The 16,134-nt window shown below is 41.9% G+C and overlaps 1 protein-coding gene across 1 annotated transcript; it reads right to left on the bottom strand.

The window, feature by feature from the left end:
- Window positions 1-12,327: 12,327 nt before the first annotated feature.
- LOC140811131 (uncharacterized) lies at window positions 12,328-12,951 on the bottom strand. The gene has a single exon (XM_073169005.1). The coding sequence runs from the start codon at window positions 12,949-12,951 to the stop codon at window positions 12,328-12,330; it is 624 nt and encodes a 207-aa protein (XP_073025106.1).
- Between the last annotated feature and the right edge of the window lie 3,183 nt (window positions 12,952-16,134).

Raw genomic sequence — 16,134 nt, 5'->3', positions numbered from 1 at the left:
TCTAACCAATCCTCAGCAACATCGGGAGTCTCACCACCGACTAAAGGCTTAGGCCCCATCTGAATGAAACGGTGCATCTCAAAACGCCTAGGGCCATCACGACGAAGGCGATGTTCACGATGACGCCTACGATCGTCCTGGTCACCCCAACGACCTACACTCCCCTGACTACTCTCATCACCAAAGTGGTCAGCCATCGCTACAAGATAGAATGGGGAAAATGGTAAAATGGTCAACGAAAATCCCAAAACAGAATCTATATCCCAAAATCATAAGCATGCTCTGATACCATAAATGTAGTGACCCGTTCCTGAATCACCTACTAAACAAGAATTAAGCATGCAATTAACTTAATTAATAACAATCAGAGATAATGGCGGAAAAGGTCAACAAATGATAGATATACAACCCAATCGAAAATCCAGAACAACTCAAACTAAAATGAAAGTATGCGGTACAACCATATCGAAACAAAGCAGTACTGAAGAAATAACTCAACCGGCTACTCCACGTCATCCTCATCCTCCTCCTGAGCCATCCAACCTGAGGCCTGCCCCGTGGGAATGGGGTGTCCAAGATAAACAAAACCGAGGACGTGAGCGATAAGAACGCTCAGTACAAAAGCATGAGTATACAAGCCTATATGAAATGCACATGCTATGATATGATACCAGGGTAGTCAAGAAACAGGAGTCACAAAAGATCTCAATATGCTCAGTCTAGAGGCGCCAAGTGGATAGTGCCGCGCGGTACTCCTCTGGGTCACTGCATCCACTACAAGATCAGACGTGGACCTAAAATGTCCCGGATCACCGAAGCCCTCCGGACCCGTCGGCCACTGTGTACTCTCGGTGTCCATGCGTCCACAAGACAGGGCTGAGCGGCCCCACAAGATATAGCTTATCTCGAAAGAGATACAGCTCAACAATAAAGGCTATCTCGAAAGAGATACGGCTCAAGATGAAATGTAACATGCAGTAATAAACGTGACATAATATGTAGTATCCCGATACCTAATTTGAGTTAATTATTGGATTAATTATATTTTTCGGTGGGATCGGAAGGACCGAACCAGGTTCGGATCGTCCGAAGAGGGTTCGGATCATCCGAAGTGGGTTCGGACCGTCCGAGACAGGTGGCTGGACACGTGGAAGGGTTCTGGACACGTGGAAGAGTTCGGATCGTCCGATCGGGGTTCGGATCGTCCGAGACAGGTGGCTGTACTCGTGGAAGTCATGCAAGGTTCGGATCGTCCGATCAGGGTTCGGACCGTCCGAAGTGTACCGGATCGGATCGTACGATGTGGTTCGGAGCGTCCGAACGTTGGCTATAAATAGAGGCGCGAGGCTTCATTTGTGACTCGCCATTTCAGAGTGTTCCAGAGCATTTCAGTCGTTTCTGACAGGTTCTAGTCTTTTTCCGAGGTTCGGGCACTAGCGGGGAGCTACTAGTGTTGTAGCGGAGCTGTGCTCTAGTTTGGAGCTAGCGGCACCAGTGGGCTGACTGCGGACGCAGGCGTGAGTCTAGGACTGATTGTTAGGATCTGCTGGTTTGAGGTACGAAAGTACTATCCGAGATATCCTGGTCGAGTATACATCCTTATATGTGTTGCATGATTATGTGGTGCATTGATATATGTCATATGATACATGCTATTATGTCATGATTTATGATGCATGTTGCATTTCATGTTGAGCCGTATCTCCTTCGAGATAGCCTTTACTGCTGAGCTGTATCTCTTTCGAGATAAGCTATATCTTGTGGGGCCGCTCAGCCCTGTCTTGTCTTGTGGACGCATGGACACCGAGAGTACACAGTGGCCGACGGGTCCGGAGGGCTTCGGTGATCCGGGACATTTTAGGTCCACGTCTGTTCTTGTAGTGGATGCAGTGACCCAGAGGAGTACCGCGCGGCACTATCCACTTGGCGCCTCTAGACTGAGCATTTTGAGATCCTTTGTTACTCCTGTTTCTTGACTACCCTGGTATCATATCATAGCATGTGCATTTCATATAGGCTTGTATACTCATGCTTTTGTACTGGGCGTTCTTATCGCTCACGTCCTCGGTTTTGTTTATCTTGGACACCCCATTCCCACGGGGCAGGCCTCAGGTTGGATGGCTCAGGAGGAGGAGGAGGAGGACGTTGAGTAGCCGGTGGAGTTATTTATTCAGTACTATTTGATTCGATATGGTTGTACCGTATACTTTCTTTTCATTCTGAGTTGTTATGGATTTTCGATGGGGTTGTATAGCTATCATTTGTTGACCTTTTCCGCTATTATCTCTGATTGTTATTAATTAAGTTAATTGCATGCTTAGTTCTTGATTAGTAGGTGATTCTGGAGCGGGTCACTACATTTATGGTATCAGAGCATGCTTACGATTTTGGGATATAGATTCTGTTTTGGGATTTTCGTGGACCATTTTATCATTTTCCCTATTCTATCTTGTAGCGATGGCTGACCACTTTGGTGATGAGAGTAGTCAGGGAAGTGTAGGTCGTTGGGGTGACAAGGACGATCGTAGGCGTCATCGTGAACATCGTCATCGTCGGGATGGTCCTAGGCGTTTTGATTTGCACCGTTTCATTCAGATGGGGCCTAAGCCTTTAGTCGGCGGTGAGACTCCCGATGATGCTGAGGATTGGTTAGAGCGCATGGAGAGTTATTTCCGTGCATTCCAGTGCACCGAGGAGCAGAGGATGGAGACCCTTAGTTTTCTTCTCGAGGGCCGTGCGCGCAAGTGGTGGCGATCGACTTCTGCGCCGATAGTCCAGTCTCAGGGTAGGGTGACTTGGGCCGATTTCCGTGCAGCTTTCATGCAGCTGTATTTTCCTCCAGCCCTTCGCCAGGCAAAGACGATTGAGCTCCTGAATCTTAAGCAGGGGAGTATGTCTGTTGATGAATATCAGCAGAAGTTCTTCGAGTTGTTACCCTTTGCCCCTCATATCAGTGGCAGTTCTGAGGCCAAGTATGACCATTTCCTCCAGGGTCTTAACCAGGAGATTTTTGATCGAGTCACTGTCTGTGATAATCCTACTTCGTATGATGGATTAGTGAACCGGTGTCGCCAGGCAGAGATCAGTCTCCAGCGTGGTAGGGCTATTCTTTCTTCTAGACCTCCGAGTACTTTAAGCCCTCGATCTCAGTCTTTCAAGAAATCTGGTTCTTCTTCTTCTGGATCTGGATCACGGTCTAGCGGTGTTTTCCGCTTTGGTAAGAAGAAGGTTTCTTGTGTGCATTGTGGGAAGAACCATCCATCGGAGCAATGCCGATCAGCCGCGGGAGCTTGTTTTCAGTGCGGAGAGATGGGTCATCTCAAGAAGAATTGTCCTCAGTTGCGAGGTGGAGCAGGATCTGGTTCCGGATCTCAGACGACTGTTCAGCAGAGGAGGCAGGGTCAGGCAGTGGGTAGTTCAAATCTTCGACCTCGTGCCCAAGGTCAGGTTTTTGCGCTGAACCAGGATCAGGCTGCAGATGAGACAGAGAGAGTCATAGCAGGTACTTTTCGTTTATGCGGTATTCCTGCTGTTGTTCTTATTGATACCGGAGCATCACATTCATTCATTTCTGCACGATTTGTTAAGCGTCATAAGTTACCATATGTTTCTCTAGACGTCATTCTTTCCGTTTCTACCCCGATGGGTCATTCGGTGTTAGCAAAGCGTCTAGTGATGGGTTGTCCCTTAGATTTTGAAGGTAACGAATTGATTGCGAATCTTATGATCTTGGAGATGGAAGATTTTGATTGTATTCTAGGTATAGACCTATTGACTACCTACCGAGCTACCGTGGATTGTTACCAGAAGCTTGTTCAGTTTCGTACGACTGAGAGCTCTAGTTGGTTTTTCTATGGTGAGGGAGCGCGACCTCCGATGCCAGTGGTATCTGCTCTGAAAGCCTGTCGTGCTTTAGAGGCGGGCGGGGAAGGCTACCTCATCTATGCGATTGATTCTTCCACAGGTAGTGTTGGTATAGATGATATTCCAGTGGTTTGTGAATTTCCTGATGTTTTTCCAGATGAGATTCCTGGTTTTCCTCCGGTTAGAGAGGTGGAATTTGGCATTGAGTTAATGCCAGGGACTGCACCGATTTCTCGTGCCCCCTATCGTCTTGCTCCGTCAGAGATGAGAGAATTGAAGCAGCAATTGCAGGATCTTCTTGATAAAGGTTATATTCGCCCGAGTGTTTCACCTTGGGGAGCTCCAGTCTTGTTTGTCAAGAAGAAAGATGGATCTATGCGATTGTGCATTGATTATCGCCAGCTGAATCGAGTGACGATCAAAAACAAGTATCCATTACCTCGTATCGATGATTTGTTCGATCAGCTTCAGGGTACCTCTGTTTACTCCAAGATTGACTTGCGATCGGGTTATCATCAGATGAGAGTTAGAGATGATGATATTTCCAAGACTGCATTTCGTACTCGATATGGGCATTACGAGTTTCTAGTTATGCCATTCGGATTGACAAATGCGCCAGCGGTATTCATGGATCTGATGAACTGAGTCTTTCGGGATTTTCTAGATCAGTTTGTTGTGGTTTTCATCGACGATATCTTGATTTATTCTCACAGTGTGGAAGAGCATATCCAGCACTTGAGGATTGTGTTGCAGATTCTTCGCGAGAAGCAATTGTATGCTAAGCTGAGTAAGTGCGAGTTCTGGATTGATCGTGTAGTATTCCTTGGTCATGTGATTTCCAAGGAAGGAATTTCTGTGGATCCTAGCAAGATTGAGGCAGTGCTGAATTGGTCACGTCCTACGACGGTGGCTGAGATCCGTAGTTTTCTAGGTCTGGCAGGGTATTATCGTCGTTTCATCGTGAATTTCTCTCAGGTAGCTAGACCATTGACGCAACTTACTCGGAAGGATGTTCCATTTGAGTGGTCATCTGAGTGCGAAGATAGTTTCAGAGAACTTCGTCGACTTCTGACTTCTGCACCTGTTTTGGCGTTACCGTCAGGATCTGATGGTTTCAGTGTTTACACCGATGCCTCTTTTCAAGGCTTAGGGTGTGTGTTGACGCAGAATGATCATGTGATCGCTTACGCATCCAGGCAGTTGAAACCTCACGAGGAAAAGTACCCTATTCATGATCTAGAATTAGCTGCTATTGTGTTCGCGCTGAAGATCTGGCGTCATTACTTGTACGGAGTTAAGTTTGAAATTTTTACTGATCATAAGAGTCTGAAGTATCTGTTCACTCAGGCTGAGTTGAACATGAGACAACGTCGTTGGATGGATCTACTGAAAGATTATGACTGCGAGATCAAATACCATCCAGGTTCTGCGAATCTTACAGCCGATGCTCTTAGTCGCAAGGTGAGAGCCTCTGCACTTCAGACCAGTGCTATGATTAGTACTATCCAGGATTGCTGTTCGTTGGGATTTAATTTCAAACATCGGAAAGGTATGGAGAGCATTCGTGTTGCTACCATTTTATCTGAGCCAGCTTTGTTCGCTCGGATTTGAGATGCGCAGATGTCTGATCTCAAGACTCAGAGATTAGCCCGATTGGTTGGTGGAGATAGCAATTTCCATTATCAGTCTAATGGTCTTCTGTGTTTGTCTAATCGGGTTGTGGTACCAGAGGATGATACTTTGAGGGAAGAGATCTTGGCTCAGGCTCATCGAAGCAAGTTGAGTGTCCATCCAGGAAGCAACAAGATGTATAAAGATTTGAGGACACGATTTTGGTGGAAAGGGATGAAGCGCAGCGTTTATCAGTTTGTTTCCAAGTGTCTTGTTTGTCAGCAGGTTAAGGCAGAGCACCGTCGACCGGGAGGATTATTGCTGAACTTACCTATTCCCGAATGGAAGTGGGAGCATATCGCGATGGACTTCATTACTCACTTACCATTGTCTTCGAGGAATAGTGATGCTATTTGGGTAGTGGTGGATCGACTCACCAAATCTGCTCATTTTCTGCCATATAACCGTGATTTCACTTTCGATCGTATGGCTCGATTGTACATTCAAGAGATTTTACGTTTGCATGGAGTGCCAGTCAGTATTGTTAGTGACAGAGATCCTCGTTTTACCTCACGATTTTGGGGTAGTTTTCAGTCGGCATTGGGTACTTCACTAAGTTTGAGTACGGCTTATCATCCAGAGACCGACGGTCAGACGGAGAGGACTATCCGTACACTTGAGGATATGATGCGAGCTTGTGTGATGGATTTCGGAACCGCTTGGCAGGATCATTTGGCTTTGATTGAGTTCGCGTACAACAACAGCTATCATCGTAGTATTGGTATGGCACCATTTGAGGCGTTGTATGGGCGACGTTGTCGTACTCCATTATTTTGGGATGAAGTTGGGGAACGACATGTTGAGGGACCGGAGTTAGTCCAGCAGGCTATTGATAAGGTTGCAATAATCAAGAAACGGATTAAGATCGCTCAGGATCGACAGGCTAGTTATGCGAACACCAAGCGGCGACCTCTTTATTTTCAGCCAGGTGAGAAAGTGTTTCTCCGAGTTTCGCCTTTTCGCAGGATTTTGAGATTTGGTCTCAAAGGTAAGCTGTCTCCGAGATTTATTGGTCCATTTGAAATATTGGAAAGCGTGGGAGATTTGGCTTACAGACTTGCGTTGCCGCCGTACCTATCAAGTATTCATGATGTGTTCCACGTATCTTTGTTGAGACGATACGTAGCAGATGAGTCTCACATCCTGCATCCCTCTGAAGTTCAACTAAATTCGGATTTGTCTTATGTGGAACGACCAGTTCGGATTCTAGATCGCAAAGACAAGGTGTTCCGGAATAAGATCATTTCTCTTGTCTTAGTTCAGTGGCAGCGCAGAGGCACTGAAGAAGCCACTTGGGAGCTAGAGAGTCGTATGCGTTCGGAGCATCCAGAGCTCTTTTGAGTTATGCTTTGTTTATGTTTGTGTTTTCAGTTGTATTCAACAACAATTGAGATATAATAACAATGTTGTTACTCCTTTTTGTTCATCCTATAAACCTGATTTCGAGGACGAAAGCTTTTTAAGGGGGGGAGAGTGTAGTATCCCGATACCTAATTTGAGTTAATTATTGGATTAATTATATTTTTCGGTGGGATCGGAAGGACCGAACCAGGTTCGGATCGTCCGAAGAGGGTTCGGATCATCCGAAGTGGGTTCGGACCGTCCGAGACAGGTGGCTGGACACGTGGAAGGGTTCTGGACACGTGGAAGAGTTCGGATTGTCCGATCGGGGTTCGGATCGTCCGAGACAGGTGGCTGTACTCGTGGAAGTCATGCAAGGTTCGGATCGTCCGATCAGGGTTCGGACCGTCCGAAGTGTACCGGATCGGATCGTACGAAGTGGTTCGGAGCGTCCGAACGTTGGCTATAAATAGAGGCGCGAGGCTTCATTTGTGACTCGCCATTTCAGAGTGTTCCAGAGCATTTCAGTCGTTTCTGACAGGTTCTAGTCTTTTTCCGAGGTTCGGGCACTAGCGGGGAGCTACTAGTGTTGTAGCGGAGCTGTGCTCTAGTTTGGAGCTAGCGGCACCAGTGGGCTGACTGCGGACGCAGGCGTGAGTCTAGGACTGATTGTTAGGATCTGCTGGTTTGAGGTACGAAAGTACTATCCGAGATATCCTGGTCGAGTATACATCCTTATATGTGTTGCATGATTATGTGGTGCATTGATATATGTCATATGATACATGCTATTATGTCATGATTTATGATGCATGTTGCATTTCATGTTGAGCCGTATCTCCTTCGAGATAGCCTTTACTGCTGAGCTGTATCTCTTTCGAGATAAGCTATATCTTGTGGGGCCGCTCAGCCCTGTCTTGTCTTGTGGACGCATGGACACCGAGAGTACACAGTGGCCGACGGGTCCAGAGGGCTTCGGTGATCCGGGACATTTTAGGTCCACGTCTGTTCTTGTAGTGGATGCAGTGACCCAGAGGAGTACCGCGCGGCACTATCCACTTGGCGCCTCTAGACTGAGCATTTTGAGATCCTTTGTTACTCCTGTTTCTTGACTACCCTGGTATCATATCATAGCATGTGCATTTCATATAGGCTTGTATACTCATGCTTTTGTACTGGGCGTTCTTATCGCTCACGTCCTCGGTTTTGTTTATCTTGGACACCCCATTCCCACGGGGCAGGCCTCAGGTTGGATGGCTCAGGAGGAGGAGGAGGAGGACGTTGAGTAGCCGGTGGAGTTATTTATTCAGTACTCTTTGATTCGATATGGTTGTACCGTATACTTTCTTTTCATTCTGAGTTGTTATGGATTTTCGATGGGGTTGTATAGCTATCATTTGTTGACCTTTTCCGCTATTATCTCTGATTGTTATTAATTAAGTTAATTGCATGCTTAGTTCTTGATTAGTAGGTGATTCTGGAGCGGGTCACTACATAATAGCATGCATCATATGACATATATCAATGCAGCAAATAATCATGCAACACATATAAGAATGTATACTCGACCAGGATATCTCGGATAGTACTTTCGTACCTCAAACCAGTAGATCCTAGCAATCAGCCCTAGACTCAAGCCTGCGTCCGTAGTCAGCCCACTGATGCCGCTAGCTCCCAACTAGAGCACAGTTCCGTTACAAAACCAGTAGCTCCCCGCTAGTGCCTGAACCTCGGGAAAAGACTAGAAACCCATCAGAAACGACTAAAACGCTCTGGAACACTCGGAATTGGCGAGTAAAAAGTGAAGCCTCGCGCCTCTATTTATAGTCAACGATCGGAAGATCCGATCCACTTCGGAAGATCCGATCCGGTACACTTCGGACCTTCCGAACCCTGATCGGACGATCCGAACCCTGCATGTCTTCCACGGGTCCAGCCACCTGTCTCGGACGATCCGAACCCTGATCGGACAATCCGAACCCTGCATGTCTTCCACGGGTCCAGCCACCTGGCTCGGACGATCCGAACCCTGATCGGGACGATCCGAACCCTGATCGGACGATCCGAACCCTCCGAAATATAATTAATCCAATAATTAACTCAAATTAGGCATCGGGATACTACATGCCCTTAGTCAAAGGATCCGAAATCATCAATTCAATGCTAATGTGCTCGATAAGTAACTTCTTATCTTTAACACGTTCTCGTATGGCTAAATACTTAATGTTGATGTGCTTGCTTTGACTATACTTTTGTTATTTTTAGCCATAAAAACAGCAGCTGAATTGTCACAATATATTCTTAATGGCCTAGATATAGAATCCATAATTCTAAGCTCTGAAATGAAACTCTTCAACCATACACCATGTGAGGTTGTCTCAAAACAAGATACAAACTCAGCTTCCATAGTGGAAGTAGCAGTCAATATCTGCTTTGCACTTCTCCAAGATACATCTCCACCAGCTAGCATGAAAATATATCCTGAAGTGGATTTTCTTGAATCAATGCAGCTAGCATAGTCTGAATCAGAGTAGCCAATTACTTCCAAATTCTCAGTTCGTCTGAATATAAGCATATAATCTTTGGTCCCTTGAAGGTACCTCATGACTTTCTTTGCAGTTTTCCAATGGTCTAAACCTGGATTACTCTGATAACTTCCCAACATCCCAACAACAAATGCAATGTCAGGTCTAGTGCAAACCTGAGCATACATCATGCTTCCGACAGCAGAAGCATAAGGAATGTTTTTCATTTGTTCCCGCTCTAGATCATTCTTTGGGCATTGGCTTAAATTGAATCTATCGCCTTTCACAATGGGAGCTGTACTTGGTGGACAATCTTTCATCCGATATCTCTCTAAAACTTTGTTGATATAGGTTTCTTGAGACAGACCTATAATACCTCGAATTCTGTCTCTATGTATCTTAATGCCAATGACATAAGATGCATCGCCCATATCCTTCATATCAAAGTTTCTAGAGATGAATTGTTTCACCTCATATAACCGACCCTTATCATTGGTTGCAAGTAATATATCATCCACACATAGAATAAGGAAACAAATCTTGCTCCCACTGACCTTCTGGTATATACATTGATCCATGGGGTTCTCAACGAATCCGAATGAAGAGATAACATCATGAAATTTTAAATACCATTGACGGTAAGCTTGTTTCAATCCATATATAGATTTCTTAAGCTTACAAACCAATTGCTCACCATTACTAGAGAAGAATCCTTCAGGTTGTTTCATATAAACCTCTTCCTCTAGTTCTCCATTGAGAAAAGTTGTTTTCACATACATTTGTTGCAAATCTAAGTCAAAATGTGAAACTAATGCTAGAATGATATGGAGAGAATCTTTCTTAGATACAGGAGAAAAATTCTCCTTATAGTCGATTCCTTCCTGCTGAGTGAATCCTTTAGCTACAAGTCTTGCTTTATATCTTTCAATGTTGCCTAATGAGTCTTTCTTTGTTTTGAAGACCCATTTACATCTAATGGCTTTTACACCATCAGACAACTGAACAAGATCCCAGACTCCATTAACTGCCATAGAATTCATATCTTCTTTCATAGCATTAAACCATAAGTTTGACTCATTACAACTCATGGCTTGTGAAAACGTTTCAGGATCATTTTCGGCTCCGATGTTAAAATCCGATTCTTGTAAATACACAACATAATCACTAGATATTGCTGATCTTCTTATTCTAGTAGATCTCCTTAGGTTGTTTGGTTGATCAACAATTTCTTGTTGTTCTTCATTAACAACTTGATCTACTGGATTTTTATCAGCGATTTGTAAAACTTCAGTAATTGGTTGTCTAACACCCATTTGGTCTTGAGGGGTGTGAATAACGACCAATCTGTCATTTGAATAAGAGGGTTGTGAATTAATCTGATCATTCTCAAAAACTATGTCATGATCACTCCCACTAATCAAGTCGTTCTCAAGAAATTTTGCATTTCTTGATTCCACAATTCTAGTGTTCTGATATGGGCAATAAAATCTGTACCCTTTGGATTTTTCGGCATACCCAATGAAATATCAACTTATTCTTCTTGGGTCAAATTTCTTTTCATGTGGGTTATAAACTCTTATTTCAGAAGGACAACCCCAAATGCGTATATGTTGCAAACTCGGTTTCCAACCTTTAAATAACTCAAATGGTGTCTTTGGGACAGCCTTAGTTGGAACTAGATTTAATATATATACAGCTGTCTTAAGAGCTTCAGTCCACAAGGATTTAGGAAGTTTTGAGCTACTTAACATGCTCCTCACCATGTCCAATAATGTTCGGTTTCTCCTCTCAGCTACACCATTTTGGTCCAGAGAACCAGGCATAGTATATTGGGCAACAATCCCATGTTCTTGGAGAAACTTTGCAAACGGACCAGGTGCTTGTCCATTCTCAGTGTATCTACCATAATATTCTCCACATCTATCAGTTCTCATGATTTTAATATGTTTTCCACATTGCTTCTCCACTTTAGCCTTAAAAACCTTAAAGGCTTCTAGTGCTTCGTTTTTGTTATGAAGCATGTAGATATGCATGTGTCGTGAGTAATCATCAATGAAAGAGATGAAGTATTTCGGACTTTGCATGTTCATATCTGGACAACAAATATCTGAATGTATGATTTCTAATATTTTTGTACTCTTCTTGGCACCTTTTTTAGACTTATTAGTCTGCTTTCCCTTAATGCAGTCTACAAAAGTCTCAAAATCAGTAAAATCTAAAGTACTAAGTACTCCATCAATCACTAATCTTTTAATCCTTTCTATGGAGATATGTCCCAATCTCACGTGCCACAATATAGAGGATCTTCATTTATAACACATCTTTTAATACCTCCTTGAACATGCATAGTGGTGTTATTATTTTGTAAAGAAATAGAGAAAAGACCATCAACCACCATTTCCAATAAGATTTGATTTATAAAACAAATTTATTGATTTATCCAAAACTGAAAGGAATAACCAAATGTACAAGTTTTGATACTGAAATTAAATTCCTAGAAAAACTAGGAACATAAAAGGTCTTTTCCAATTTTAAAATATAACCACTATTTAACACTAGGCAGCAAGTCCCAATAGCCTCCACATGCGAAGACGTCTTGTTTCCTGAATAGATGCTTCGCTCATTTTATATTGGCTTCCTTAGGTTTTGCATACCCTGCAAGGTATTTGTAACATTGATTGTAGAATCAGAATCAATCCACCATGTGTTATAAATCATATCAAACATATTAGATTCATAACAGACAAATGAAGTATGAATCCGTTCTTTTCAAGCCAGTCTTTAAATTTATTGCAATCCTTCTTCATGTGTCCCGTCTTTTTACAGAAGGAACACTTGGATTATTTCTTAATGTCATGTTGAGGTGGAATTATTTCTTTCCCTTTTCCCTTGACTTTGGCTTGCTTTTTATACTGTCCTTGTGTAGTCATAAAACATTATCATTTGTTTCCATCAACAACATTCCTTCCTCTTGAACACACATGGTCATTAATTCATTGATTGACCATTTATCTTTATGTGTGTTGTAAGAAATTTTGAAGGGTCCATATTGCTGTGGAAGAGTGCATAAAATGTAGTGCACAAGAAAAGTTTCAGATATTTCCACTTCAAGTGTCTTGAGCCGAGCCGCTATGTCCCGCATTTTCATGATGTGCTCTCGCACACCTCTCACACTAGTGAGCCTTAATGAAGAGAATTCCATAATTAGGGTACTGGCAAGTGCTTTATCTGAAGACTGAAACTGTTCATTAATAGCCTTCAGTAATTCTTTGACATTATTATGCTGGTCGACAGAACCACGCTTGCCAGCAGAGATTTTGGTCTTTATGAACATTACGCAGAGTCGATTAGATCGCTCCCATTTTTCATAAAGATCAACATCATCCGGAATACTATTTTCAGTAATAGCATATGGTTCGTCTTTCCGTATAGCATAATCAATATCCATCCACCCCAATTGAAGAAGAATTCTTTCTTTCCAAATTTTATAATTATCGCCCTTTAGATCGGGAATGTCACATTTCATATCAGAAAAATTCGCAGGTTGCATAACTGCACAAAATATCATATGCTTAAAATTTTGAAACAATATCATGTTTTATCAATGTAATTCATGTTTTAAAAATCCAGTGACATAAAATTTTCCTGTGGGCTAAAATTTTAATTCAAATAGATTTTTCTGTAACTTTATGATAAAACTATCAAAATGTATTTTCCTTAACTCCTGTGGGTAAATTAAGAAAAATATAATTTGATATTTTAACCTAATTAGTTATATAAATATAATAAAAATCATGTGGGGTAAATTTTATTATGTTTATATAATTAATTATAATTGATGTCCATTATGTAATCCAAACCCACTTAATGCATAATTTTTCATAATTAAGGATGTTGTGGCTATTCCTCAATTATTTAAAATTATACGGTTCACCGGACAAAATTTTGGGTTTACTTAATGCTTTATATAATAATTATTTCGCAACCAACACTTTCCAAGAGTGCTCCCAGGAAAGATAGGCAGTGCTAAGGCCCTTTAAATACCCAACTCCTAGACAGAGCAATGTTCAACAGGGAGACCAGTGGCTAGTCAAGGTAGTTTAAACCGGTCTATGAAGAACTCCCTCAGATCATGTTTTCTTACGTCACCTTATAATTATTATTCAACTTAATTATTCACATTTATGTGAATCTTTATAAGCCAAAATTTTTCATATTAAATAAATTTATATTCACATTTTTACTTAATATGAACAATTACATTCTCCATCAGTTTTTCTCTTCAATCAGAGTAGTGATAAAGTGAGGATCACATTTACATAAAAATGTGGGCTCCTCATCAGTTTTTCTCTTTTATCAGAGTAGTGATAAAAGTGAGGATTATTTGTTCATTTGTGAATATCTGAAATATTTTATTATATTCACATCTTACTTGATATGTTCATTTCAAATTATAAACAACTTAATATAATTTAATATGAACACAATGTGAATATTGTTTTTCCAAAATATTTTTCAATACAATTTGTATTTAAAAAACTTCAAAAATAAATGCAAGTATAATATTAAATTTGCATTTACACATCAAACACTTATCCATAATATTTGACATTTTATCTAACATGCAAAAATAATTTCTAAACATGTATTAGAAATTACGTCGAACTTGGAATTGTTTTAATGTGTACAATTATTTAACAAAATGCTATATGTATACTAAATTATACATATAATTTAATTACACATTAATCATTATTTATTATTATTATTATTTTATTTTAAAACGAAAGATTCAAGCAAATTTCAAATATTGTGGGTCCCACATTTATTTATTTAAAAAAAAAATCCGACAATTTCTACCATTGTTTTAAATAAGTGGACCTCGCATTATTATATTTAATCATACATTGCATGTAATTGGCACACTGCACGTTGAATCATATAATTTTCAAATTCACTTGCCGACAGTCATATTTCGAAGTCTTCTTCTTCTCTTTCAAAATAAAATCAGAAAATTTTTTCCTGCCGCCGTGTAGGTTCTTCCCTATTGGTTTAGGGTTTCTTATTCCCCCAATCATTGTTTGATGATCTGGGTGGCTGTCGGTCGCTGACAAATGGATCCCGAGGAAGTTAAGAGATTGGTTAATGATTTTCAACGCTCAACGCATATCACAACCGAGGACGCATTGATTCTACAGGATGATGATCTGAGACATGGTGAAAAACACATCGAAAATTGCTTGGTGGCTAAAATTTTGTCTCCAAAACTGATCAATAAGGAGGTTTTCAAGACTCATATGCCACGGATTCTACAATCGTCTAAACAGGTTGTGATTGGCTCTTTGGGAGATAATCTTTTTCTACTTGATTTTAAATCGGTACAAGATAAAAATAGGGCACTGCATGGAGGCCCCTGGAACCTTTTTCGTGACCTAGTTTTATTCCAAAAACCACATGGTTTACAAAACCCTAGGAATTTAAACTTTGATGCAGTCTCTCTGTGGGTCCAATGTTATAATCTTCCGCTAGTTCTTATGAATAAAGAGACACTCATGAAGGTGGGTAATCAGATTGGGACAGTAGAAGAGATTGACACAAGAGATAATGGATTATCTATGGGTAGTTATGCAAGGGTTCGTATCAGTATGGATGTCACCAAACCTCTCAAGAAATTCATCTGTGTGTCGATACCCGCGGAGGATGAGCCAATCGTTGTTCTACTGGTGTATGAGCGACTTCCTGCTTTCTGCTATAATTGTGGTTGTTTGGGCCATTCTAATAAAGAGTGTGATTTACCAATGTGCGAGGATGGTAAATACCCGTTTGGAAATTGGATGCGCGCGGATAACATCAGTGGTGGGGAGAAAAAGCGATCCACGTCTCCTTCTAAATCAAATAGAAGCCATACGAGTTCTCCAACCACAAGCACAACTCGAAACACGAAGACTCATGCGGAGATTTCACCTCCATCAATCTACAAGGTTAATGATAACATAAATACCGGTCCTACCTGTGCTATCTCTGACCCAGGTGATTGTGCCATTGCTTCGGAAACATCTATCACCTCTCAAAGTGAGATTGAACTGGGGCTTACAGGACCTAAGGTCGAGAGGAAATGGAAGAGACGGGCCAGGGAACACAGACATTCCATGACTGAGTTGTCTCTTCCTGGTGGACTGGAACGGGACAACCAGCAGCTTTTGAGGTTGGCAGCAGTGGACAACACTATTAATAAGCGCAAGGTTGGAATCCACAATGACCTTCATACACCAGAACAAGCGGCGCAGCAGCCCCGCCGAAACCAATGAGTTGCCTCTCTTGGAATGCTCGTGGGCTTGGGAACCAACGAGCATTCCGTGAACTCAAGCGACTTGTCGCAGAAAGAAACCCAACCCTCCTGTTTTTATGTGAAACAAAGAGGAGGGAATCAAACTTCACATGGTGGAAAGATGTGTTAGGATACTCTGGTATGTTCGTGGTTAATTGTGTTGGTAGAAGCGGAGGATTGGCATTACTGTGGAAACCTCCTTTTGATGTCACCATATCTTCTTATACATTGGGACACATAGATTGCTTGGTTCAACAAGACGAGAAACGATGGAGATTTACAGGTTTTTATGGCCACCCAGAAACGCATCTTAGACATTCTTCTTGGACTCTCATTCGTAGGCTAAGCAGGATACCAGAGTTGCATGGGGTCCCTTGGTTGGTCGGAGGAGACTTTAATGAAATA

This window comes from Primulina eburnea, chromosome 14 (genome assembly GCF_022965805.1).
Source record: "Primulina eburnea isolate SZY01 chromosome 14, ASM2296580v1, whole genome shotgun sequence".
NCBI classification, from domain to species: domain Eukaryota; kingdom Viridiplantae; phylum Streptophyta; class Magnoliopsida; order Lamiales; family Gesneriaceae; genus Primulina; species Primulina eburnea.
Note: the sequence above shows the minus strand (reverse complement) of the source record. Positions and strands in the feature narration are given on the sequence as shown.